The 27,728-nt window shown below is 41.7% G+C and overlaps 2 protein-coding genes across 2 annotated transcripts in view; one reads left to right on the forward strand and one right to left on the reverse strand.

Moving 5' to 3' along the window:
* Positions 1-25,832, reverse strand: LOC118700550 (synaptonemal complex protein 1-like). The gene is made up of 28 exons (XM_054518026.1): positions 25,826-25,832; positions 22,758-23,051; positions 22,533-22,726; positions 20,780-20,855; positions 20,571-20,617; positions 17,591-17,668; positions 17,082-17,246; positions 16,624-16,691; positions 16,384-16,457; positions 14,986-15,044; positions 14,527-14,596; positions 13,886-13,959; positions 13,310-13,418; positions 12,695-12,789; positions 12,374-12,558; positions 11,860-11,927; positions 10,882-10,943; positions 8,803-8,873; positions 8,072-8,153; positions 7,174-7,236; positions 6,451-6,513; positions 5,480-5,596; positions 4,040-4,132; positions 3,059-3,133; positions 2,566-2,625; positions 1,214-1,360; positions 835-921; positions 1-742 (listed from the first exon to the last, which is right to left on the reverse strand). The coding sequence occupies exons 1-28, from the start codon at positions 25,830-25,832 to the stop codon at positions 728-730; spliced, it is 2,598 nt and encodes an 865-aa protein (XP_054374001.1). The 3' UTR covers positions 1-727.
* The window catches only part of LOC118700569 (nucleoporin NUP35-like), a 183,174-nt gene that overhangs the window by 41,835 nt on the left and 113,611 nt on the right, over positions 1-27,728 (forward strand). The window lies entirely within an intron of this gene.

Below are 27,728 nucleotides of genomic sequence, written 5' to 3' on the forward strand. Positions count from 1 at the left end.
TTGATATTTCAGATAAACAATTTAATGGCATCTTAACATTGTTTTCACGATCTTATACCGTGCATCTTTTACTCCTTGTGAAGCTGAAATCTTTTTAAATACAAGCAATTCTACTGCAATTTTAGAAGTTTCAAAACCATTTTAACATACTGAAAACAAAACAGTCTAAAAAGACAGGTCTAAAAGCCATTAAAATGCAGGAAAAAGCAAGAGGACTTCAGGTAAAAGAACATACATTGAACAGCAACATTTCTTTCACTATGATTTATGTGTTAAGAAAAATGGAGTAAATTTAAAAGAACAGAAGTTCTTTAAAACCAGAATTTCTAATGCCAGAAACAGCTTTGAAACAACTTTCTATGCAGTTCTATTTATTTCAAAATTTAAAATTGGCCAATTTTTGTCCCAACATTTTGAAGCACAAAGGAGGAAAGGTGGAAAAGGCTCTGCAGGGGTTGCAGTTACAGATCTATAAAGTTCATATGTGTAAAGGAATGAACACAGTATTGAACACACTGAGTATGACAGAAAAATGCAACAAAGCACTGACTCTGAGAGAAAAACAACCCTGCAAGCAATGCCAGGGCACTGGGTATTTCTGCATTTTAAGCAAAGAACTTTACAACATCTTTAATTTTCCTTTTCCTGTCCATTTTGGAGAGCACAGTCCAGCCCGCCTCGCGCATTCTCCTCGTGGTTTTGAGTTTCAGAGCAGAGCCTGGAGATTTCACACTGGATGGAGCTGGGGTCCAGGAAGGAAAAGAAAGCCATCCTTTAGTTTCTGTAAACAATCTGATTAACTGCTTGCTTTAATCTTAGGAAAGGCTAACATACCTTTTTTGGTGCTGTGGAATGTAATTGCGAAGCTTGTGGATAATCTTTGTACAAATTTTTAAACATTTCTTCTTCCGAGACTATGCTCTAATAAATGAAAAAGTTACTTACTCACACTATATTAAAAACTACTTTTTCTTTCCCCCTAAGGATATTAAACTATGAAAAATAAAAAAATTAAGATGTCATTATAAGGTGAAACAGTTCAATAAAAAGAATGTTAATTATGTACATACAATTCCAGAAAGAACCAATCAATTAAAAATAGACACATAAATATTGGCTTGAATGTGGAAGCCCAAACTGTTTATTTTCATTCTCAGAGCCAGCAGTGAGCACAAAGAAGTGCTCAGCACAGGATTTGCTCTCTGACTCTTACCAGGAGGTCAGTGTGCTCAGAGCTGTCTGACTGAGTGTCCAGCTGCACAAGCACTTTCTGCTTTTTCCTGCTGCTCTGCTCTGAAGGCAGGTTTGTGCTTCTTCCACTGTGCATCTTATCCATTGGAGGAGTCTTTATAGCATATGTCTGGGAAAGAAAACGTTTCTATTTTTAGATTTTATTTTATGGGGTAAGAATGGAATCTAAAGCCCAACTCAGGAGCCAGTTTACAGTCTGAGTGTCCAAGAATTCACCTGAGAGAAATGGTGGAACTCTTCTCTTTCCATCCAAACATGAAGCAATGACCCAAACAAAGTGGGGTGGGCTGGAAATAGCATTTTTTATATTATTTTTGTTGCCAAATGAGGAGAATGAAGGGGAAGCTATGGAAGAGCTGAGTTTCATGGCACATTGTATTTCAGTTCTTCATGCTTATCTGCAGAAATTCAGGGTATTCTGAACTGTAGCCACTACATGTGGACCATATCAAACATCAAAGAAAATGGGAACAAACAAAACTGCAGGAAAAGGCTTTCAGAGAAAGACTGATAGCTATATCAAGATTGGTGTTACTTAAAATAGTCTTTTCACGAGAAGTTAAACTGAGAAGCATTGAATGGTCCAGTGCAGTCCTTTTTTAGACAGATAACATCAAAGTGGTGCTGGATTCCATTGCTCCAATATGAAACCCACAAGTGAACTCCTGACAGGGAAGAAGGGTAAGTTCTGCAGTCAGGACTACTTTGATACTTTGACCATTTTTACAGCTAGATCAGCTTTGTTCTCTTCCATAGAGGAAAAGTGCCTTTACAAATGGACACTTTTAAGACTGAGTAAAACAATTCCAGAGACATAAAAAAAATCAACAACTGAGCAAGAAAAATTACACAGTGGGAGCCCTTCCAGAAACTGCTGTCCAATATCTCCATGGAATGGTAGGACCCTTTAAAATCCCTTCTTATCCCAGGGGAAAAAAAATCATCTACAGAGAAGTAAGAAATACAGGCAGAAAAATGCAACAAGAAAAATTCACTGTTAGGAGTTACAAAACTTCAGTGTTGGACTGCCCAAGGGGCTTCCTGCACTGAAGGAGATATTTTTTATTTTTACCTTTTTAATTTTAGGAATATAATTTGGAGACTTTCTATTTTTACATGAGTAGATTCACTGTATAGATCTAAACAAGGATTAGGAGTCCCAGGAACATAAATTTTTATTTTCTTTAAAAAGTTTGAAGTCCAAAGCATTCCAATGTCTTTTGTTGAATGCAAATAAATTATCATGGCACTTCAATTGATTCTACACATATAAACACTACCAAATTCTAAAAGCAATTAAAAAGTTGAAGTTACCTTGTGTTTCTTTTCACTTTCAGGAATCATACTGTGAGACTGCTCTTTTACAAGATTCTCCTACAAAAGAGTTATGTGACAGCAAGGAAATATTTCTTTGAATTCAGTTGTTAAAAATCTCCTTGGTGTAATTACAGAGCACAGTCTATAATCACAGACTGTTACAAAGCTCACACAAAAATATGACCAGGTTTAGCACAACCCCCGCATTCAAAAGTCACTGAAAAAACCCCTACAGTTTAGGGAAGTTTTTGCTTTAGCTAGTTAAAATTAACTAAAATAAAGGAGAGTTTTGTTTTGTTGTTAATTTATATATAATCTATAATCACAGACTGTTACAAAGCTCACACAAATATATGACCAGATTTAGCACAACCCCAGCATTCAAAAGTCCCTGTTTTCTGTTGAGTTTCATTTCTTATCCAACTCCTCCCACAGCACAAGCCCAGGCCACACCTCTCACCCCCACTGCTCAGTGAATAAAAAACTCCACCTTTTCTTCAATTTCTGCTTTCAGTTGTTCCTTAAGGGAGGCCAGTTCACTTTTCAAAGATGACAGCTCATTTTCCTACAAACCATTAAATAAAGGACAGGGTTAACTATGCACAGCCCAGAAAAAGGAAAACAGTCCCAAGTGAGACAGTAATTAACAGGGACACTCATTAGATACACAAGAGAATTCTATTTGCTTTTCAGCCCTGTACTTGAAGCTTTGCTTTAGCTTGTTTAAAAAAGACTGAAGCACTGTAAGAAACAGGAACTTGATCAGAAATGTTCAAGGTAAGACCTTAAAACACTTGGGAGAACAGGGGTGAGAGGGCACAATCGAAATATTTAAAACAAAAGTTTCCTATTCCAAGTGGGAAGTCAGAGCATGACACACTGTCTGGAAGAGCAGACACAAACACACTGCTACTCCAATTCATTTTTAGAAACATTTTGAGTTTTTAGTGCCCAGAATAAGATCTGCTGCAGCAGCTTGGGTGGGACTGCTACTGGTAAAAATTAAAACCACACTGGAAAAGTTCCCAGAGAACTGTCTCTGGTGGGAAAGACCCCATAGCACAGCAGGAAAAAGAAACTCTCTAAGCAAACTGAAAAAAGAGTTTTAGAAGTCACAAACTGACTGAAGATCACATCTTTTGTCTCTCTGTGCTGTCGGGGGGCAAGAGGGAGGGATTGGCAAAAAAGGTGTTTTAAAGGTTTATTTTAATTCTCATTACCCATTTTTAATCCTATTAATAATAACATTTTTGATGCTATTTAAGTTTGAATCTGCTTTACCTTCAAAGAGTTTTTCTCCTAATCCTTATCTCAACTTGAATTTTTCTTTCCCCTCCTCTGCTCAACTACAGCAGAGAAAAATGAGTGAATGTTTTTTTTGTGTGTGCCTGGCCCTTAGCCAGCATAAAACCACTACACAAGGACATCAGCCCCTTCACTGAATTACTGAACATTGGAAAGTACTCCTTACCAGTGCTCTTGCTGATGAGAACTGCTTTTGCTGTTTCATTTTATATACTTTTAACTCTGCATCTTTTTCTTCAACCATTTTATCATATTCATTCTGGGTTAAAAAAACCAAACCAACAACAAACTCAAAATATGTGACTAAATGTTACAATTATAGAGTTATCCAGTCTTAAAACAGCATTTCTTTCAAACCAGGCTCTAAGATTCAGAAAGAAAAGATTCATTGATGCTTCTGCAGAAACTGTAAACCAGAAAATGCTCAATTCAAGTATTATTTTGTGGACTGGCAGAGAGTGCTTGATTTCTGTGCAGCAATATGGGCTCAGCACTAAGAGCCAGCTGTGCCATCTTTATTAATGTATCTGCTAAAGATATTGCAAAATAGAGGAACAGAAAGGAAAACTAAAATGTGTCAGGCTAAACTGCTGACAGTCACTAAGTCATCTCAGAGAAAGAGCCAAACTGATACTGAAAAATATTGCACTCAGATGGTATCAAAGGAAGCCTGAAAAACATCTAAAAATCCCAGAAGTTTAGATGAATGGAATTTATCTGCCCATAGGAATCTTTTGAAAATCTTCAAATGAATTTGATTTTAGATGATGCAAAGTCCAGCATGTGTTCAGCTTCCTTTTCCCAGATTCAGGCCTGATTCTGCTTTGGAAAGGTCATGAACGTGGTATCACAAGTTATAAACATGCCATTAACATGGTATCACACACTGCAAACCACAGCAAGCAGGAAAATCTCTTCCCTTGTGCTTTTCCACCAGTGCCATCATCTCAGTTATCTTGTGCTGACATCTGGCATCAGTTTCTCTCTGTATCATTGCTGTTTCATCACAAAGCAACCTCATCTTTTCTACCTGTCAGTAATAAATTGCATTTCATTCATCAACATAACCATATATTTCTTTTAAATCTTAATTTTTTCTTTCCCCTGTGGGTGCAAAGTTTGCAGTCCCACTTGGGCTTTATTTGCTTTTAAGATCCCTTTCAAATCCCTCATCTTTTCTGCAGATTGTTAAAATGGGCAAGATCAAAGGTACAGCCATGGCAGGCAAGTTCACTTCAAACCAAAAGGCCATTTCAAGCACTCTGCCCTAACATTTCTTAGCATTGCCATCAAAAAAAAAAGTGTGGGCAGAAAAATACTAATATGGGAGAAGTTATAATCTAATTTAACTATGCTGACTTTATACCAAGGGTGGAATTTCTTTGAACTATATCTTGAAAGCAAGAAGTTTTAATGGAGTTCTTATTTTCAAAGTCATATTCAAATACGTCAGCCTAAGCACCTCATGTACTAAAGCTTTGCTCACAGGCATACACAAATTCCATTCATGTCTGAAATGGAAGAGCAAGGACTCTGGCCAATAAAGCTTCATAAAAACATTTTAAATTAAAAAAATTAAATTGCAGTAAAAATTAACACCTCTCACCTCTTCACGAAGTTTATTTTCATTTCCTTTTCTTGTTTCTATGTCTTTTTGATAGATGTCAACTGCTTCCTTATGTTGCTTGTTCATCTTTTCCATCTCTATCTGCAATTTATTCACCTTTTGAGAATGCAGAATTGCTGCTGTTATTTGTTTAGGAATTACTGTGTTAATGATTTTTTCTTACCTCTTGTTTTTGAGCACAAACACACTGTTACTGTTCAGGTATATGATTAAAGCGTTTCCTATTTAAAAGTTCAGCTTTTTTTTTTTAATAAAGAGTTGAACTTTGGCCTGAAGTGAGTTGGAAAATACTCAAAGAAAGAATGGCAACAGCCCAGTGGGGAAGACTGCCCTAAGCAGTCACCCTAAATGCTGTGAATGCCTCAGAAAAAAACAAATACAGATGGAGATTTGATTCCCTCTCTTGTAAATCTGTATCAGATTTTCACAGCTTTTATGGTACATTTTTCTCCCAGCTGTGCATTTTGATTACAGTTTTTCCTTTTAAGTTTATCATATGAATATCCTCAAAAAAGTCCACTTTTCTTCAAGTGCAGTACCCAAAGCTGGACACAATATTCCCATCAGAGGGATTGCCACTGCAGAACACATTTAAAGAACAGCCTTAAAAAAGTAATATATATATACATATATGTATATGTCTTTTAAATGCTTTTCTGTTACAATGAGGTTGCTGAACCCTGTTCAGTCCACTATCAAGAAAAGAAAAAAAAAAGGAACAGATTAGAAACATCATGAATTGCAACGTGAATCCATCTCTTAAATGTCCAACAGTCAGTGCCCAATGATTAAAAATGGAAGCATCTTCTAAAAACTGTGAGCTCATTCCTGCAAAGTCTGTATCCCAGATCCCAAAGCAGCTCAGAACGTATTGAACAAGTATTATCATTACTTACAGTGGGGCTTAAAAACACTCACCTCATCTTCTACATGATGTTATTTAAACCTACCTTCCCTTCATAAGTATTGCTTTTCTTGCTTTCTGCAGTAAGTTTCTTTTGCAGCACCTTATTCTGTTGAAATAAAACAAAACAAGCACTGTACCTTAATAAGTAAATAGAATTATGTAATGGTTTAACTGCATCAAGAAATTCCAGCTCTCATCAGGCAAATAACTCTGTGTTGTGCAGCTCAGGTTCCAGAACAATTCTTCAAACAAATGAATGTTCAACTAATTTCTGTGATAATTACTGTTTCTTCATGACCTTAAGAAAGGCTCCTCCTGAGCAAGAGCAGGGAATAACAAATGAGGTGCAGAATGGGAATTACAACTAAGACGCTGCTGACAGAAGGTGTGAAGATGTCATGACAAAAAATACAAGTTCTTTATTTTTACAGTGAAGTTACTACAGTTTGTGCCAGTGCAGAATTATTTTCTACTAGTGGTAACTGAGATACTTACTACAAGTACAAAAATAACACCATGCACTAAATGAAAAATGAAGTTTATTAAAGACATTATTTTTGTAATTGCTCTTTTCAAATTAAGGCACATTTAACAAATCAAGTGATTCCTGAGATGACTCCCTAATTTGCTCAGGGTTAGGATAAGAAAGGAGAATTTTTAAATTACATAGGTGGATCTAAAGATATCACAGCAGACACAAACCTGCTGAAAAGGCAACCCAAAACATAATGTGTTTATGTATTGTGAAATGAAAATCTCTACCCACCTCCTGCTGCAACTCTTCAATGCATTTGGTTTTATTTTCCACCTGCTTCTTTAAATTGTTCATCTGAAAGAGATATTTCAGACATTCATTAGTAAGTTCTACAAATGACTCCCTATGTGAGCAATTCCTGTAAATGTTCTCAAACCTGCACTTGCACCAGTCTGGTTTGTTCCAATGGGACTGCAACACCAGCTGACATGTTAGAATAATCAGAGTTTTAGCCATAAAGTACCATAAGATGTTAAATAATAGCAGTGAACCAGTTCCTTAGTTGTTAGAGACTTAAGAAAGAAGAAAAAAATCCCCAATATCTTCACAATTTAAAAATACACTTGTATGAAGTTCCCTACATCCATGAAAAAATGAATTTCCCAATTATTTTCTAGAATCTTCAATGGTTTTCCTTTCTTGCAATTTCATTTTCAGTACTCTTTACCTGAAATGACAATTGTAAATCTTTGACTGTTACAATGAAATTCTGAAATTTGCTAAAAACCCCAGGTTGCTTTGAACCAATAGAAAGAAAGTAGAAATGTTTGAATCTATTTAAGCTAAAACTCACGCTACATATAAAAAGCTAATCCAGAGCCCATCCATCACTGTGTGGGTATATGAAAAATCAGAAAAGCAGGTTCTCTGTTGGCCTGAAAACAACCAAATCTTTAATATGAAACTTGCAGCAAAGAGTGAACATCCCCGTGACTGTGCTTGGCTTTTGAAATAACAGGGCTCAGCACGTGCACACACAATGGCACAGCTGGCAGCAGCTGAGAAAGAAGAAACCTCTGGCAGAGATCACATCCCCCAGGCAGAGCTTTGCAGAAAAATCCCAACACAGATTTTACATTTAATGCTGTCCTACAGGTTCTGTAAGATATTTGCATGACACATGACATACATTTTCTTCTCTTTCATCCAGTGTACTTCTCACCTCTTCACCTGTCTTTGCCATTTTCTGCTTCAAAGACTCCAGTTCATTTCTAAGTGCCAAATTAACAAGCATTTGTAAATCTTTCCTTCTTGCCTTTAACTGATTTTCAGTACTTCTAATAAACCCTTCTTTTATTTTCTAAAAAGAGCTGCTAATGTTGATGGGAACTTCATAAGCTGCTCAATGAAAATGTTCTTAAAATGCAGCAACATGCCCAGTACAGTCAATCTGTGAACTGTGCATACTTTATTTAAGTAGGAAAAGATGTTCCAGCTAAGCCAAGGAAAATACATCCTAACCTGGACTATTGCAATGCAGCTGTGAAACATGGGAGCTGCCTGTCTATTGAACTGGTGATACAGAGAGTAACTCTTACCCAGTTTTGCCTTGTCACATTTAATCCATGACCTTCACCTTCCATTTTCATTTCCTTCTCACCTGAGATGTCTAATGCACAACAAGACAGCTCCTACTATGTAATACAAAATGATGGCAAACACTGTTCCTGCAGCAATTGGTATTTCTGATCTGAGAAAATTTCTACTTGGCCAACAGCAATTCTGAATAGTTTCTGTTTAGCTATATAATCTAGAAAAAACATTAATCAAAAAATCCCAGAAAGCAGCATTTGAACACAACTAACTATTTGAGTCTACTTCCTTTCACAATATCAGTTATTAATATTTGTTTTTACTTGCCTTAGCTGGCTATTTGCCTCTTCTAGATTTTCAACTAACTGCTTTGTATTTTCTTCTTTTTTCTTACTATCCTAAATAAAGACCCATGTGTCAGCAAAGAAATAAAATTCAAAGTGACTTCTTAAAAAATTCAAAGACATCCAAAGCACACTGACCTGCCTTGCTCACAAGTGTAAATACACTTCCTTTCCAACTCAAACACAAAAAACAGCTCAGGTACTCTGCAGACCCAAGTCATGTTGCAGCTCATCATCTAATTTGTAAAACCGAGTAATTTGTCAAATTGAGTATTGTCCTTTCATGAAACCTGGAAGTTTACAACTTGCCTCTTGTTGTTCTTGCAGTTTCTTGACTTCTGCAGCCACAGCATTTTTCTCTTGTGCTGTTTGTTCTTTCTCTAGTGAAAGCTTACTGAGATACACTGTTAGTTGTTCATTCCTTAACCTAATTTCAAACAAATGGCCAAGAGGAATAAGAAGATGCATTTTGAAATCTCCTTTTAAATTAAACATACCCGTTATCAAGTCTTATTCCATGCTGAAAGAAGTCCAGGCCTTTATCTACAAATAGAAGCTTTGCAGCAGAGTCAGAGAGATGTAAAAAGGTGACAGAAGAAGGAAAGAAAATCAGAGTCAACTTTTATATAAATCTAATGGTTAGTGAAGATGATGTAGTTCAAAGCAAGATTAACCATGAATTCAGAAACTTTCTCTTCTTGTTAAATAAGTCAAAGAGATATGGAACAACTACATATGCCATAGAATACATACAAATAGAGAAAGTGGAATTTAGAAATGTAAGTCTAGAATTAATGGCATATATGTGGTTCAAAAGTTTGATTAGAAAACAATCCTAGTTCATTTCACTGTGGATTAAAGCAACTCCACCAAAACTAATTAAATATTGTATTTTCAAAATGGTCATAGCCTCTTGTTCAAGATCTGTTTTCAGAGTCACAAGCTGCTTTAAATAATCTTGTTCCTTCTCAGCTGTACTTGTCAGCTGTGCTTTCAAATCCTGGAATTCTTTCTGCAAAATGAAAAGGAAGAGTTTTGAGTCTACATGTGCAAACTCCAACTGCTGGAGGTTATCAGACATGAACTAAGAGCACAAGGCTTTCAGAAGAACCCAACAACATCCATGTCATGGATTATCCAGGTTGGATCTTTCCAATCTCTGCTGGGATCTGGAAGTGCTGTGAGACAGTGAACTGTGACACCAGTGCTGTTCATGTCTGTCCCCTGCTGTGAGTTTAATTACCTGGTCTGCAAAATTAGGGTGGGACACTGCTCTGGGTGCTGTTTCTTATGCATAAACTTGTGTACAAGTCATGATGTGCAACTTCACTATTTCTAAAATATGTTACTATTGCCCTACTTCAGACCTCTCTCATCTGGAGAGCATTTTCATTGCTCTCTCCACATTTTTCTCTCTCTGCATATTTTCTACAGTAGCCTCAAGACTCTTCTTCAGTCAAAGTCCTCCAATTTGCCCATTTTAGAAAATGAGTGAAACTCAGTTCAGAACACTCAATGCACAGATGAGAACAACAAGCAAACACAGTGAAATGCACACCTGATTTCCCACTATCTTAACTTGAGTGATATGGATTCTTGTTAGGCTTGTAAATCTAAATCATAATGAAAAGAAACCTCTGTTCAGAGTGTATTTCATATAGCTGAGACTTCTGTGACAGAAAATGGGCCTGTGTCACAGTACAGCAGGGTTCACAGAGGCCAGAGCTAATTACCTTCCTGTAAGGAAGAACAAAGGGGAAAACTTTATATGCAGAGGGAGTGGCATTTGAATGGGCATGAACAAAGAAGGAAATAACCAAAAACCTTGAGAAGGAAAACCAAAAACATGGGAGACAAGAAAAACCAAAAGCACAGGAGACAAGAAAAACAGCGGCAATAAAAAGTTCTTTAAAGAAAACACTGAAATTGTGTGTGAGAAAGTTTAGTAGAAATGTTAAGGTAGACTAGATGGTGTTTATTTATGACATTTAAGATACTTACAAAGCAAGAGGAATTTCATATGAAGAGCAAATGCCATGAGATTAATAAAATGAACATTTACCAGAGTTTCTGACAGCTCTTCAAGTTGCACTTCTTTATCCCATTTTACTTTAGTCATCTCTTCTACAGCACGTGGAATGTAAAATTAATGGAACAGAAATGATTTTTCATATTTAGCAGGCAGTATAAAACATTTACCCTTTTGCAATACCCAGTTCTCAAAACTTGTTGGATTAAGTTAAGAAGCTGAAAAGCTAATTTATGACTTAATCTAAATGTAGACTTGAAAAATGATTCAGACATTAGCAAATCTCTATCTGAAGAGAAACTAAATATTTATCTTAAATAAAGTTTAGAGCCTATTATTTCCCACAAGTATAACTTCAAATAAACCATGGACTGTTAGACTAGAGTATTCTGCAAGTATTGATGCACCTGCATTGTTCCAGAAAAAAATCTGAACTGCTGAAGGTACCACATGGATATGCTGAGAAAGGAAACCAGTTGTTACTGACTTCCAAATGGTTTCTCTGTGCACATTGACAGTGCTGGTATTTTTTGCAAGTTCTCAGCAGCAAGGCAGAGCTCTTACTCTGGGGACTAAGGAGCACATCCCTAGAAAGCACAGGACATCACATTTATGATATTTAAAGACAACCCCTGCCAGCATCATTCCACTTCCAGCACGGGGAGGGTCCCAGAAACCTCAATGGGAGGGTTTTATCTCTGCTACAGAAGTCACTCCTGGCACCTGCAGTGCTGCTGCTCTTAGCTGGAAACCAAAATTACCTCCAGAAGAATTCATGCAGGAATGGTCTCACTATTGGAGCTCTGCACAGCACTGCCCTTTGGCTGCTGCCAGTACCAATGACCCCCAAAGAAAAGGGATCAGCTGAGTCAAAATAAATTCAGGCATTCCTGATAGGTACAGGTACTGTAAAATCATTTCTCCACCTACTAGAGACAGTCCATTTCCAGACAACAGCAGAAAGCATTTTTATTACTGCCTGGCTCATTTCTGCCTTTCTACAAGCCTTACCCAGTTCAGCAGATTTCTTTTGGAGCTCCAAGGTAAGCAGCTTTGAATCATCTTCATATTTCTTTAATCTAAGAAAATGGTAAATTAAAAACCCCAAATGTAGGGTACAAAGCACTCACTGCATTTGAAACTTCAAGGACAATAAGACAAAGTCTTAGCACAAGCACTTTAAGAACATTTACCTTTCAACAGGCAGATGATCTATCTGCCTGCAACACATATCAAATTACACTTTTACAACCTCAGAACAGTAGACATAAAAGTAAACAAATATATACCTACAGAAATCTCTATTTCTTAAAGACAGAATTATGAAAGTTGGAGGGGGCAAAAATTTACTTTTTATAGACCAGTATCAACTATCACCAACAAAAAAATTTACATTCAATTCTCTGCATTTAGACCACTGTGTGGAAAAAACCTCCAAATTTCAGCTTCATTTCCAATTGTTCTTGATTTTGTCATAGACTGCAACCTGTAAGATCACTCTTGGAATTGAAACTCATTAATTTACCTATTTTGCTCTTCTTGCAGCAAGCTTTTCAAATTGGCAACAGAAGTCTCAAACTCCTCTGTCAGGGCTGCAAGCAAAGCCTTCATTTTTTTACATTCTTCCTCCTGCTCTTCCTTTTCTCCAGTAACCTGAATTAATGTTTTCACTCTAGTCTGGAGCTCAGTTTCCAAGTTCTTTTGAGTAACCTTCAAGACATGAGATCATTTCTAAACATGTTTTGCAACAAACAGCTACAGCTGTTTCATGTCTAAAGTATCCATAATTATTTATGCAAATACTCCTCTAGTCTATTTCTACTGTAAAACTATAAGCAAGGGGTACCTCTGCCTTTTGCAATGACATTTTAGCCTCTTCCAGCTCTGCCCTCAAATGTTCTTTACTGACCTGGGATTCCTTTAACATTTCTTCATGATGTACTAAACAAAAAAAGATGTTAATATTTTTAAAAATAGGATATTTACTAAAAAGTACTGCTAAAAATGGAAAATTACATACATTTAAAGAATTTAACAAGGACCAATGGTACTGACATCATATACTATAAAATAATAGATAAAACTTGAATATAGATGGCTTAAAAGTATTGAAAATCAAGTTCTGAAAAGTAAGTTTCCTCAGTGACATCTGCCTGACTGTAAATTTGCAAAACTGAAGCAACATATTTTCCCTTTCCAATCTTCCAAAGCTCTCAGTGCTTGACTCACCCTAAAAACGACCCTGCCAGTCCTGCTCCCACATGAGCAGCTCCTGCTCCAAACAAAAATAAGGCCTTCAAGGCCCCAAAATTCTGCTGCCAACCAGCAACAGAATAAAACCATCATGACCCTGTTTCCTATGCTTCTATAAACAATTACATCTCATAAATAAACAATCATAAACAATTACATTTAAATTCTATAAACAATTACATTTAAACACAGCAGGCAGAACTCTTACATTTTGCTCCCATTAAGTCAGCAATCTTATTTTGTGACGTCTGCAGCTGAGCCTTGATGTCTTTTATGACATCATCTTTTTCATCTCTCTCTATGGTGAGAGCTGAAATCTAGAAAAATGCAAGAAATATCATCATGAAGTCTGGAAAAGGGACAGATGTTAATTTTCATTTGTACCCCAGGTATGATAAGCAGACATTTTGCTGTCATTCAAGTTAGATAGAGAGATAGAGAGATAGAGAGATAGAGAGATAGATAGATAGATAGATAGATAGATAGATAGATAGGGAGACAGACAGACAGACAGACAGAAAATATTTGGCTAGATATAATCTTAGCCAAATATTGATCAAGTCACATTACTCTAAGGAAAAAAGTTCTCCAATTCAAAATCAAACCATAAATTCAGTAGACTAAGGGTACTGAAAGATCACTAAACTTAGCAGAATTTGACTTAAATGCAGCTTCAGATGTTATTTTGTCTTTTTTACTAATACCCAGAAACACTCCTTGGCTCTTGCATTGCCCCTTTAGTCACAAACAAAGCTCTACATATGAGATGGTAAAATGAGCAAACCTGCTTTTCCTTTTGACTGACTTCCAGTTTGCATTCTTTTTCAAACTTGTCCACTTTTTCTGCTTCTTCTTTTACTTTTGAGATACAGTAACATCCACAGTTAACATTCTAGCTGAAATATACTCCAAGTTCAATACAACTTCCACTTTAAGACTGCTTGGAATTGTACAGCTGTACCTTTTGTTTCCCAAGAGTAATTGTTGAGGCAATGTTTGATTTTATAATCAAAATACAAACAGAAAAGAGCATGTGAAAATGAAACAGGAACACACCAGGCTATACATACAGAGAGAGAGCATTTAGCTAAAGTTTCTGTAGCTATACACTAGTGCATTATCATTTAAATAAACCAACTATGTGAAATAGGTATTGATCTCTAGACTGTACTTCACAGACAAAACTTCAATGTTGAGTGACTGTTTGAAAGATAAAGTTCCAAATTTGGCCCAGTGGAACAGCAACAGAAGGGGCCAGGCAGTGAACAAAGGCTGCATGAATAAAAGAAGGGTCCCAGTGTCTCAGGGTGACCTGCTCACCATTCCAGCCCTTCACATCTGTCTGCCCTGGCCCTGCATGTGGAACACAAGCTATGAAGTACAAGATTGAGCCAGCTGCATAAACACAATAAACTGAATTCTCACATTTGAAACTCATTTCCGATCTGTCGTTCTCTGCTTGCACACGAAGCTCTTCAAATGCCGCTGTCATTCTCTAAAAACAAAATTTAATATCTGAAGTTCAATACTGGAAACCCTGGAACTTCTCCAGGGGCTGCTGCCCACCTCAGCCATTCTGAGGAACCAGCAGGTGGGTGAAACAGAGCCCAGAAAGAAGCCAGAAGTTGTTGCAGTGATCCAGCACTAAGCACCCATCCCACAGATCACAGGGATCCACATCCCACACACTGCTGCACTTTCTCCATTGAATGTGTTTTATGGAACACAAAAATCATTCTTGAAAAGGGATTGAAAACCCAACTTCCTGCATCACACACGACATGATACCCACACATGATGGATACAAACAGTATCCCAACATAAACATGGAACTCAGCTCAGCTCACATAACTCACATTCCTTTCATCAAGCCTGGTCACTTACTTCTATGTTGCTATGAAGTTCCTCATACAATTGTATTGTTTCTGCCTTTTCCTGTTCATCTATCAAAGCAAGAACATATGAGAAAGTTTTTCTTTTGAACAAGAATGCCAGCTGTCCAAGTCATTGTACTTAATCAGCATAATGAATTAAAAAAGGAATTACCAGCTCCATTCTTATTAAATAAGTCCTTATGAAACATGGTGCCAAAAGTTACAGAATCTAGGGAAAATGTGTAGTTCATTGAAACATTAAGCAAGCTCAGCTTTTAAATTTCCTTCCTAAGATACTTTTTTCTGTGAAAGGTGTAATTCTGGATCAGTTGATGTGACCATATTAATTATTATAGTATTAATGCTGTTGAATAATAATGTATCAACACTGTTAGTATTTCTAAACTGTAATCTAGGGTTTAGCACTGAATTTCTTCCTATCAGCAGATACCTATAACCACAGAGCTGTCATTGGAAAATTGCAACACTCCATGTCCATATTTTCCTTCTTTCACTTTTGTAATTGATACTATTTTTTTCCTAAGAAAACAATTAAAAAGAGAACAGGAAAAGAAACAGCTATCAAAAAAGAACAGTCCATCTATATACAAGTGTTTCTAGAATTAAGGCTAAAAAGAAATCGACACTTCTTAAGTATCCAGGATCAAGTTAGTAAAATTCTAATGATTAGAATAACAATTCTAAATTGCATATAAAGTAGAACTTCCAATCAAGAACATATTTTAAAACCTCAAGAATTTAAACCTCATTAAGTTGTCCAACTGTCTTGGCTTGTTCAGTTGCATGAGAAGAATTCCAGTTACTCATTGTACCTTGGGGTTAAGACCTTTTCTCCCCATAAATGTGTGATGGCTGAAAACAGGAAATGTCAGCTCTGGAAATTTGTTAGAGAGTGCTGGGAATTTAGAGTAGATTCTACTGCCTAAAAACAGGCATGAAGGGTCACTTCTTATGTCTTAATATATTCCCAGTGTGTGGGTGGCCCTGCAAACCTTCAATGGGCTGAGCAGCCTTGAGGAGCCCTGCCCTGCTCTGGAGCGGCTGCCAGGGCCAGTCAGGGCTGTGGGCACGGCCTCAACCCTGGGTCACTGTTTGGGCACCCAAAGAGCTCCCAGGCTGGCACCTTTCAGCAAACAATTCCACTGGCTTCAAAAGCCCTCTGCATTCAGCATTACAAACCAAAAGTCTGTTAGACCTGGGGCTTCACTTCCAATTTTGTGAGCCACTTAAAATTCACTTTTCACTCTGAGAGCCACATCCAGTCGATCCCAACTGGAGAACTTCTCTGAACAGCACGAGAAATTTCTTCTTCTTTCTTCTGTTTGTGAATTTAGAGCAAGCTAGAACTACATTTACCCTGACCAATAAAAGCTAAAAAAGCATTTACGTTTGCTGGTCTTCTCTGTGAAGCGAGTGCAGGTTTCCTTGAGCAGGTTACACAGATGCCTCGAAGCAGCAGCTCTAAAGGAGGGAAAAAATATCCTGTTTGCACAGGAGTGCACAGTACTTTGTGTACCTAAGGAGTAACAATGGAAACGACCTTCAAAATTTAACAGCTACATAAAACTGCCCACATGGAAACTGATTATTTCCACCACAAGAATATGTACTTGGTTCTATTACTTACTCTTTCAAGAGATCTTTATTTTCACATATCTCATCTTCCAGTTTCAAATGGAGTTTTTCATTTTCAAACTAATTTCATAGGGAACAAATGCAAAAAGACACTGTTATTGAAAAATAGATTAGAAATGCACTTTGACTTCTCAAATCCCTCATGAAAATGTAATTTGGGCCATCAGTAGACAGAAGTCTGTTTTATCTGGTATTACATGCTGAGTCATCTTTTGCATGAAAGATGCAATAATTAATGAACAATAATTTAGCAGCAAATGAGACACAGGTATATTCTTCAGACAAACACTCACACTGGACAGGTGCCTGCACCTTCTCAAAATAATCATTTTCTCAAGACACAAACCAAACTGCAACAGTCTTTAAGATTTAATTGTATCAATAATAGTGTCATACTGAATCAGGAAGCACTTAACTTTCTTTATTTAATGTATACTATACAATACTGGCCTGCAGTTCTTGAATGGCTTTATTCTGTGCTTCAATAGTCTTTTTATTTTCCTGGAGCTTTCTTTCTTTCTGGTTTAATTCAGTTTCCACAGTCAGTTTCCACTGCTTGATCTTCTCAGCCTCTTTGTAGAGTTTTGGGAACAATTCATTCATTGTTTCTGTATTCTATTGAAACAGGTTCCACAATTTAATCTCAAATACTATCTAATTAATAGTACATAATATCTAATTCATACTGTTGGAGATAATGTATTTATCTCTTAGAAACATCACAAGAGTAATATTTTTCTACAGATGGTGATATAAGTTGATATATGATCAGGAGCCCAAATTTATGCACAGGATGCACAAATCTTTGTGCATCCTCTATGTATGTATCAAAAGGCTTTACAGAGCACACAGGAGAAACAAATACAATGAAATATCCCAAACCCCCTTCAGACATCACCAAATAGATGGGCTTAAAGACATGGATAACTGCAGTCCACCAAAATCAAAAAAAGTTTTACCAGAATTATCAGTGAAGCCAAAATTCCTTCTAGCAGGTTCTTCACACCATTTCTCTCCTCTCCTTCTGACAGACACTGCTGAGTTAAGTAAAAGCAGCTTCAGAGACTTTGCCCAAGAGTACCTGTGATCTTGCCATGAACACACACAGAATCACAGAGTCACAGAATAATGAGGTTGGAAGAGACCTCTCAGATCATCGAGTCCAACCTCTGCCCCAACACCTCGGCTATAGCACCAAGTGCCATGTCCAGTCTTTTTATAAACACATCCAGAGATGGTGATTCTACCACCTCCCTGGGAAGAGCATTCCAGTGCTTCATTACTCTTTCAGTGAAAAATTTCCTCCAAATATCCAACCTATCCCTCCCCTGCTGTAGCTTGAGACTGTGTCCTCTGGTTCTGTCAGTGCTGCCCGGTGGAAGAGACCGACCCCACCTGGCTACAACCTCCCTTCAGGCAGGTGGAGAGAGCAATAAGGTCACCCCTAAGCCTCCTCTTCTCCAGGCTAAACAAGCCCAGCTCCTTCAAACGCTCCTCACAGGGCTTGTGCTCCAAACCCCTCAGCAGCCTTGTTGCCCTCCTCTGGATGTGCTCAAGCACCTCAACATCCTTCCTAAACTGAGGGCCCAGAACTGGACACAGCACTCAAGGTGCAGCCTCACCAGTGCCCAGCACAGGGGCAGAATGACCTCCCTGCCCCTGCTGCCCACACCATTCCTGATGCAGGCCAGGAGCCATTGGCCTTCTTGGCCACCAGGGCACATTGCTGGCTCATATTCAACCGGCTGTCAGCAGCACCCCCAGGTCCCTTTCTGCCTCAACACTGCCCAGCCACACTGTCCCCAGCTTGGAACGTTGTAGGGGATTTCTGTGGTCAAAATGTGGAACTCAGCACTTGGACTTACTGAACTTCATGCTGCTGCACTCTGCCCATCCATCCAACTGATCTAAGTCTCTCTGCAGAGCCTTCCTTCCTTCCTTCCTTCCTTCCTTCCTTCCTTCCTTCCTTCCTTCCTTCCTTCCTTCCTTCCTTCCTTCCTTCCTTCCTTCCTTCCTTCCTTCCTTCCTTCCTTCCTTCCTTCCTTCCTTCCTTCCTTCCTTCCTTCCTTCCTTCCTTCCTTCCTTCCTTCCTTCCTTCCTTCCTTCCTTCCTTCCTTCCTTCCTTCCTTCCTTCCTTCCTTCCTTCCTTCCTTCCTTCCTTCCTTCCTTCCTTCCTTCCTTCCTTCCTTCCTTCCTTCCTTCCTTCCTTCCTTCCTTCCTTCCTTCCTTCCTTCCTTCCTTCCTTCCTTCCTTCCTTCCTTCCTTCCTTCCTTCCTTCCTTCCTTCCTTCCTTCCTTCCTTCCTTCCTTCCTTCCAATAGATCAACACAAGCTCCCAGCTTAGTGTCCTCTGCAAATTCACTAATGAAGGACTCGATGCCCTCATCCCCGTCGTCTATAAAAACATTGAACAGAACTGGTCCCAGTACAGAGCCCTGAGGGACAGCACTGGTGCCTGGCTGCCAGCTGGATGCAGCACCATTCACCATCACTCTCTGGCCCGGCCATGCAGCCAGTTCTGAGCCCAGCACAGAGTGCTCCTGTCCAAGCCATGGGCTGCAGCTTCTCCAGGACTGTGCTGGGGGAGACAGTGCCAAAGGCCCTGCTGGAGCCCAGATACACAACATCCACAGCCTTTCCTGCATGCACCAGGCGGGGCACCTGGTCACAGAAGGAGACCAGGTTGGTCAGACATGCCCTACCCTTCGTAGAGCCACGCTGGCTGGGTCTGATAGCCTGGCCATCCTGTGAGTGCTGTGGGATAGCACTCACTATGAACTGCTCCATTATCTCACCTGGCACTGAGGCCAGGCTAACTGGCCTGTGATTACCAGGATCCTCCTTCCTACCTTTTTTGTAAATGGGTGTCACACTGGCCAGTGTCCAATCATCTGGAACCTCGCCAGTGAGCCACAACTCTTGATAAATGATGGAGAGAGGCTTGGCAAGCTCATCTGCCAGCTCCCTCCTCACCCTGGCATGGATCCCATCTGGACCCAGGGATTTACAAATACCCAAGTGTCCCAGCAGTTCTCTGCTCACACACACAGCAGGAAGGAAAACCACCACCCTTGTGCCCTTAGAACACCTTGAAAGTGTCCTACAAGCAGTGCTGGGCCAGTGGTCGAGGCAGGGAGAGCAACACACGAGCCCAAAGGGCCCTTTGGTTCACTTACAACACCCCCAAACACCATCCTTGTTTTGGCTGCATCACAGTTTTGTTCCAGTCCTGATGGTGCTTTAATAGCTTAGGATTAAAAAAGGCTAAAAAGTTGTCAGGGATATGAAAATCAGCAGGGAGAGTGCAAGAAATGTGTTTTCTTTTGTGGTAGCAAAGAGTGTTTTGTAGCTGCAAAGTACAGAAGCTATTGCAAAAAAAATGAGCTGGACTGAGTTGTGCTAAAGCAGAGATCTGCTGGTAAAGACACTGTCAAAAGAATCCAGTGCTTGAGGAAACCACTGAATTCATTGTTTTACAGATAAAACAAAGCCAGACAAGGCTGGAAACCACTGAATTCATTGTTTTACAGATAAAACAAAGCCAGACAAGGCAATTGGGATAATCTACTTCAGTTTTACAAAGGATACTCTGACTTCAACCCTTCTGCCCCTCAACAGAATATTCAGATACAGTTCCACAAGGATACTTAAGTGTTTAAATCTTACTCTAATTAAAGCTCATGGACAAAGAAACAAAGAAAGAACAACAGCAATATTGCAATCACCTTAATTTTTAAAGATTTGTTTCCAGGCATGTTCACTAAATCACAAATATCCCCTCTAAGTGATTCAGCTTTAAACAGGAGACAAAAACCATTATTCCCTTTTGACTACTTCCTTTAGCCCTGAAATATCTACTGAATAATGCTTTAGGCACTGTTTGGGAACAAATTCAAAAGACCCCAAGGAATTAGATGTGCAGAGTTGATACTTAGCTGACCTCTTCATCTACTTCAGAGCAAAGTTTCACTTGCTGTGAAATTGTATCTGAAACATGAAGAGATTTTGATCAATGTCTTTCTAAAAACAGTAACAGTGAAACTGTATTTAACAGTTACAGATATGAAACTGTGAGACTACTCATGAAAGTTAAACCTTGACAATATATAAAAATCTAAAGAAGGTGCATGGCAAATGTTCCAATCGTACCTGAATCAGTGATTTCGCCACGGTTCGACACATCAAATGGCAGCTTAAAGTCATCATCTGAGCATCTGTTCAAACCCTGCACAAATTTAAACATTAGTTCCTTATGGGTAGATTTGTAAAGAAGAATTATAAAATCCATAAAAAATCCCTACAGATGATGTGAAAATAGAATTGGTCATTAATAAAACAGCTGCCTACAAATTTCAAAGCCCAAGGTATTGGTAATGGCTTTGGAACTCACTTCTTCCTGCCCAGTGGTTTATCAAAGTGTTGGTGTCCTGCAGTTTGATTTATAGACTGTGGCCAAAGGGGAGCTTTCAATGCAGGGAACTCAGCAGCTCCTGCCTGGCTGGGCCCTGGTGCATGGCAAAGGACTCAAGGAGACCAATTACTTTTTTGAAGACCAGTAGTTGATAGTTCTTTTTTGCTTTGCTTCCAAGGGCACTTCTAAACTATATCTGATTATGTTTCAGCATGAAAATACCCTTTCACAAGGTTTTTAAGTCACAGAAGTTCATCCTGTAAACAGCTAACTCATCTGCTGTCAGAATATCCTGTTGAATCTCAACATATTTCATAAGGAGCTTTGACATGAAAAAATAACTTGTTGAATTCCCATAACTCAGTGTGGGGACAGAACATTTTCACTGCACACCTGATCTGGTGAGACCAAGACACCAACAGCAGTGCCAGCATCTGAGTGGGGCCTGTGGGAATCCATCAAATCAGAGGGGTTTGGGAAAGCTGCAAAAGGCAGCCTCAGAGACAGCAGAACTGTGATTAGAGCCAAGCAAGATAGGTCAGCAGAAAAGTTATTTAAAAAGTAGAAAAGTAAGGGCAAATAGAACAATGGTCTGTGTATTAACGCTTGTCTAGAATAACTCCCTAAGTTACAGAAAAGTTTATCTAGCGAGATATTAGGAGGTTCTAAGCTTAATAATGGAGCTCCGTGCATTGTGTTTTAAGGCTTACAAGCAGCAGGTATTGTATTCAAAAAAGGCAAGCATTGTTTGAACCAAAGGTACCTGTGCTTACAGTGGTTGGATAGAACTACTGTCAATATGCTTTTGCTTTGTGTGATTGGTCAAAAAACTTTGAAAGTAAGTTGTAACATTAAGTTCTTTGTCTGCTGCCTGGGATGTGAGCTGCTGACATCTTCCCATTGTCATCACCATGTAATGAGACTGATGCTGGAAAAGAAAACAGCTCAAGGCGGTTCCTCAGCAGTCCCGTCCCGTTTGTGATTTGTACACAGACCCCGGCCGGCGATAGAGCCCTGCTCGCCCTCTGGGCTCAATTACCCACATCAAACGCGGGCTTACAGCACAGAGCGGATGCTCGAGAAGATGATTCCCTTCAGTTTTGATAGAAAACAAGAACAAAAGTCTTTGAAATTCAAACCGAAGATGTCTGTGCATATGCCAGAAACGAGTAGGCAGGAGGCGTCCCGGCCCACGCAGGGGCAGGTGTGTGTGTGCTCCAGGCCGGGGCTGTGCCGGGGCAAGGGGCAGGTGTGTGTGTGCTCCAGGCCCGGGGCTGTGCCGGGGCAAGGGGCAGGTGTGTGTGTGCTCCAGCCCGGGCTGTGCCGGGCACTCCCCGCGCCCAGCACTGTCCCTGTGTCCCCGGGGAAGGGCCCCAGCGCTTTCCCCCCCGTCCCCTCCTCAGCCGCGGCCTCCAGAGCAGCACAGCCCGAGGGGCGGCCGGGGAGGGGGGTTTGGGGCCGCCCTCAGCGGCCCCGCGGCCGAGCGCTCACCTGGGATCTGCCCGCAGACACCTGCCCAGCGCTCAGGCGCGGCGGCATGAACAATTTAAAGCGGTTTTCCTTCTCCATGGCTCCGATAAAAGGGCGGAGCGGCCCCAGCTCCCGGCGGCCGCTGAGGGCGGGCGCGAAGGGCGGGAAGCGGCAGCGGCCCCTCAGCGCGGGGGCGGGGGCGCCGCCTAGCGGAGCTCGCGGGGCACGGCCCGGGCACGGCCCGACCGGACAGAGCGGCGGCCGCGGGGCCACGGGCGGGCCCTGGGCGGGCCACGGGCGGGCCCACGGGCGGGCCCACGGGCGGGGCCACGGGCGGGGCCATGGGCGGGGGCATGGGCGGGGGCATGGGCGGGGGCATCGGCACCATCGGGGCCATCGGCGGGGCTTGCTCGTCGCCCGTGGATGCCAGAGAGGTCTCGGGGCAGCTCGGGGGCCCGGGCTGGTTGGCGATGTCGCCGTGGTCGCCGGCCGGGGGCAGCACAGCGGGACTTTGGCCGTCGCGGGGAAGGCGGGAGAGGTCTGAGGGGAAGGGGAGGTCCCGCCTGTACAGGGAATAACTGGGGGAGCCCAGTCCTCCTGTGTGAAAAATGCGTATTTTATGATTGGCTTTTTGCAAATATTCAAATGAATATTATATGTGTTTATGTCAGAAAGTTATGCTGTATTAATTTTCTTAAGTAGTGTGTTAAATCTAGTTTTAGGGTATAACATAATGTTAAAATAAAAACTATGCTATGTGAGATACTTTTAAAGAAAGGACTTGCAGCGAGATAGCAGCCACAGGACACCTAAATCTTTCAGAGAAAGAGAATTTATTGCTTTCCTATCAGGGGAAACGAACTTCTTCCTGCCTGCTCAGCCCTGAAGATGCCGTCAGGATTCAGAGGAAGAAGTCTACACTGAACAGACTTCTTGGTTTGAATGGAATTTATGCATCATGTATGAGGTATATGAATATGCAACAGGTTATTGTTTTTAAGGGTTAATCCTCTCTTAAAGTGTGTCTTTTTTCAGGCTTCTTTTGCCCAGAAAAAGGTACCCAGATGTCCATAACTCTTTGTTTGTATTGTCTCATATTGTCCTAATCCAAATTATCCAAGTTATTTTTACTCGAATTATATTGCTCTTTTTCTAACCATTTTATTACTATGAACCTTTTAAAAATTTAAAAAACAAGTGATTGGCGTTTTTCACATCCTGTGACCCCCCGGTGTTGTAAATGGCTCCCCCAGAAACATTAGTACATGGGATGTTTGTGTTGGGCACTGTGTGAAAAACGCCAATCACTTGTTTTTAAACTTTTAAAAAATTGTTATAAAACAATTAAATTGTTTTATAAAACAGTAATATAATTAAAGTAATAAAAATGTGGAAAATTAGGATTTAGGAGAATACGAGACAATAAGAACAAAGAGTTACAGATGCCCAAGTACCTTTTTCTGGGCAAAAGCATTGTGATGGTTGGTGGCCATGGAAAGCTGCCCTGGGCCCCTTGCTCAGGGCTGGTGTCAGTGCCCAGAGCCAGAGGGGATCCCTTGCTGGGGGCTGTGCCATGGCCACCTGCCCTGTGCCGCGCTGGCCGCTCAGGCACCAGGAACCAGCAGCCAAGGGCACTGCCAGGGCCAAAGGCCAGGTCAGCCAGACAGAAAGGGGCAGGGCTGGGCACTGTTTCCATGGCAAGCGGCACTGGGGGGGACACCTGGGTCACCTGGCCTGGCAGCTGCCATGGAAAGCCCTGGCAGGCACTGAGGGCACAGCCCCTGGCACTGAGACACTGCTGGGCCGGGTGCTGAGCACAGCGCTGAGCACGCAGAGATGGTTTTGTTCTTGCTGAGCTGCAGCACAGCCAAGGCCTGTCCTGCCCCTCGTCCAGCCACGCTGGGGAGGGGCTGGGGCTGCGGGGGAGCTTGGCAGGGGACACAGCCAGGACAGGTGACCCCAACTGACCCCGGGCACAGCCCAGACCAGAGCACATCATGCTCAAGGTATGAAGGGGGGGAACAAGGAGGAAGGGGGGAATTTTGGAGGGAGGCTCTTTGCCTTCCCAGCTAACACTTAGGCAAGAGAGGGCCCTGTTTCACCAGTGGGCAGGGTCACTACCAAAGACACAGACACCAACTGAAGGAATTGTGGCATTTATATCATGCACAGCTGCAAAGAATGACAAAAGGATAAGCTCAGCAAAGCACATCATCATTAGCAAAGAATTACAAAAGAAGTTCAGCAATCCTTCAGAACTCATCATTACATTTTGATGACTAACCCCTTGGTCAAACAATAGAGGTGTTTGTGGCAGACAAAGATTCTGGCTGACTATCAAGGTACACCTTACAGACATCAGTAGTACTTTGGTGACACCGTTCTTCATTCTTTTTTCTCAATCTCCTTGGAGTTAGGAACAAGAATTCTGTTGTCCATGGAGCTGGCACCTTTTTAATTCCAGAATAATGTCCCCAGGCCCTTTGCTGTTCAGCTTTACCATGTTGTCTGGGGCTAACAAGGCTTGGGGGGGCCCTTTCCCCTCTGGCTGGAAGGGGCCGGGTCCCAGTCCCTGAGGGGCACCCAGGCTCCTGGATGCAATTCCTGTGCAAGTCCCTCAGTGTCACAGCAGCCTTCCCATGGAGCCCCGTGGATCAGAGCATTTGCCAAAGGGGCCCTTGGGGCAAACAGGGAGATTTGGTCTGGCAGCATGTGTAAAACAATATCCTGTCAGATCTACTTGCTCTCACACACAATCCTTGGCTGCAGGGACACATTCCCATTGTTCCTGCCCAGGTTTCAGGACTCCGAGTTGTCTTTCCCAGGAGCTGCTCCTTCAGCTGCCTCGGGAGGGCCATTTGGCCTCCGGACCCACACTCTGGCTCCATTATTAGGACTGCTGCATCCAAACCCTTTATCTCCACAAACGGTGGTGATTGGAGCTGGAGCTCCTTTTTTCACAATCGTTCCTAAAATTGCAAAATCAATAATTGTGCTACCCTGTCATGGGGTTGAATAATCCAATCCTGGTCACTATTGTTTCACAGAATTACTGTAATTTCTCCTGGATATTCTGCATCAATTCCTCCTGCCGTGACATGAACACTTTGCAAGGCCAAGCTCCAAGGGAGCAGTTACCAAAGCAAAGTGTCCTGGAGGAATCTGAATTCCTGTTTCGGTATTGATAGCTCTCATTTGCTTTGAATTTCTCCTCATTAATTCCAATGCATGAAGGCCCAGCCCTGCAGCCTCTGGGCTGGCCCTGCCAGGGGCCATCACAGCGAGAACAATTTCCCAGGCAGCCCAAGTCTCACTGCCCATGGTTGGATTTGCAAACTGGGGGCAGCCGTGCACAGCCAGGGGGTTTCCATTTCCCCCATGGGCCATTGTTAAGGGCATGGAGCACATCTGGGAGATGGGCAGTCCATGGGCAAAGGTTCCCATCTCCTCATTTTTTCAACTGCTCTTTTAACAACCCCTTCATCCGTTCAACCAATCCTGCAGCTTGTGCATAGTCTGGTACATGAAAAACCCTGCAGGCTTCATCCCTGTATTTTTCACAGCAACAGACAAAGCACTCTGCATCACAGTATCAGCAAACCCAGGGGAAATAGCCAATTTCCTCCCTTCCTCCTTTTTTCATTGTCTACAATCTCACAAAGTTGACCACTGACATGAGGGTCCTGGCCAATCCTGTTCTGTAGGGTATTTAGAGTTACATTCCTGAGCAGCCAAAGCTACCAAATTAGTATTGTCAGCACTATTTCACATTATTATTATTTCATATGTAGATATACATATTGATATATATATAGACAGATAGATACAGACATATATATATAATATATATATAAATATACAAGTGACATTTGGTTGGGATCTGGCCAGACTGGGCCAGTTTGGTTTGACCAGTGGGCAAAGTCAGCACCAAAGACACAGACTCCAACTGGAGGAATCAGTGTCATTTCCTGCAGTTCAGAGCAGCAAAGAATCACAAAAGGAGCAGCTCAGCAATGCACCCAACCATCCCCACCAAAGATTGCCTGCAGTGATTAAGAAAGATGCAGCAGCATTTACCCTCAGCCTTTCCCATCCCCCAGATGCACACAGCAGCTGGGGAAGCTGTCACAGCCAAGGGCTGCAGAGCCACTCCTGGGCACTGGCAATTCCTGCAGGTGCCTCCAGCCCCAGCTGAGGCTCCAAGCCCGCTGGGAGAGGGCCCAGCTCTGGCAGTGCTGCATGAACAAACTGACAGCACTGCTAGTGTGCCAACATCTGCTTTCATCCTCCTCTTGGCTCCCTCCCAAAGCCTGGCCAGGCCTCAAGGAGGAGCCAAGGCAGCTGACTTTGATCCTTCAGCCCCACACAAGGCCAGATGTCAGATTTCATGGCCTTCTCTGGCTTCTAAATACACAAAGGGCCATCCATGTTTCACTAAGGAGTGGCTACATCTATCACAGTGCTAATGACCATGCATATCTCAGCAGGGAGCAGATACAAAGATAACCTTTGCTTGGAAGGTTCATCCAGAGGCCACCTTTGGCTCAGGGCCTGCTGTCCAGGCCTCACTCAGGGCTGCTGTCCAGGCCTTGGCACTGCAGGGACGTGCTTTAGTGCTGGGCTTGGCACTGCTGGCTGAGCGGCTGCACTGGGTGAGCTCAGAGGGCTTTTCCAACAGAAAGGATTCTGTGATTCCATGATGATATCCGCTGCATTCAGCTGGGGCTATTTCAGCAGCATTACTTTGCTCCAGAAGTTCCCTCTTGCCCAGCTCCTGTGGCCTGAGGCTTCAGCTCCTTCAGCTCCTGGTGCTGAGCTGCTCATGCTGAACGAGAGCACTCGGAGAGACGAATCCAGTCCATCCAATTCCTTCTGGGACACGGAGAGGGGAGGCTGTGCAAACAGGAGCATTGTTTGCTGTGGCCTCCTCTCTGCCCTTCACGCCTTTCAGCGCTTTGAAGCAGCCAAGAGCTTTCTCCAGGAGTGCAATGGAGCAGCTGTTCCTGCTCGTGGGCCTGGCTCTTCCCAGTCTCTGCCCTTGCCTGCTTCTGTCCCTCTTGCTGTGCCCTCTGTTCCCCCAGGGCTGGCTGGCTGCTGCCCAGGACTGTGGCACTGGCACAGATCCAGTGCTCCAGAGCCACCTTTCTGTGCCCTTGGAGCTGCCTGGGCACAGCAGCCTTTTCCATCTGGAAGCTCCCCATGGACAGGGAGTGCTCA

This window comes from Molothrus ater, chromosome 31 (genome assembly GCF_012460135.2).
Source record: "Molothrus ater isolate BHLD 08-10-18 breed brown headed cowbird chromosome 31, BPBGC_Mater_1.1, whole genome shotgun sequence".
NCBI lineage: Eukaryota > Metazoa > Chordata > Aves > Passeriformes > Icteridae > Molothrus > Molothrus ater.

Coding starts and splice junctions, on each gene's coding strand:
- LOC118700550 (XM_054518026.1), bottom strand. Junction 22,727..22,757: donor CGCGGCCGCCGCTCTGTCCG/GTCGGGCCGTGC, acceptor GTGCCCCGCGAG/CTCCGCTAGGCGGCGCCCCC. Junction 3,134..4,039: donor TCTCATCAGCAAGAGCACTG/GTAAGGAGTACT, acceptor AATGGTTTGTAG/GAAAATGAGCTGTCATCTTT.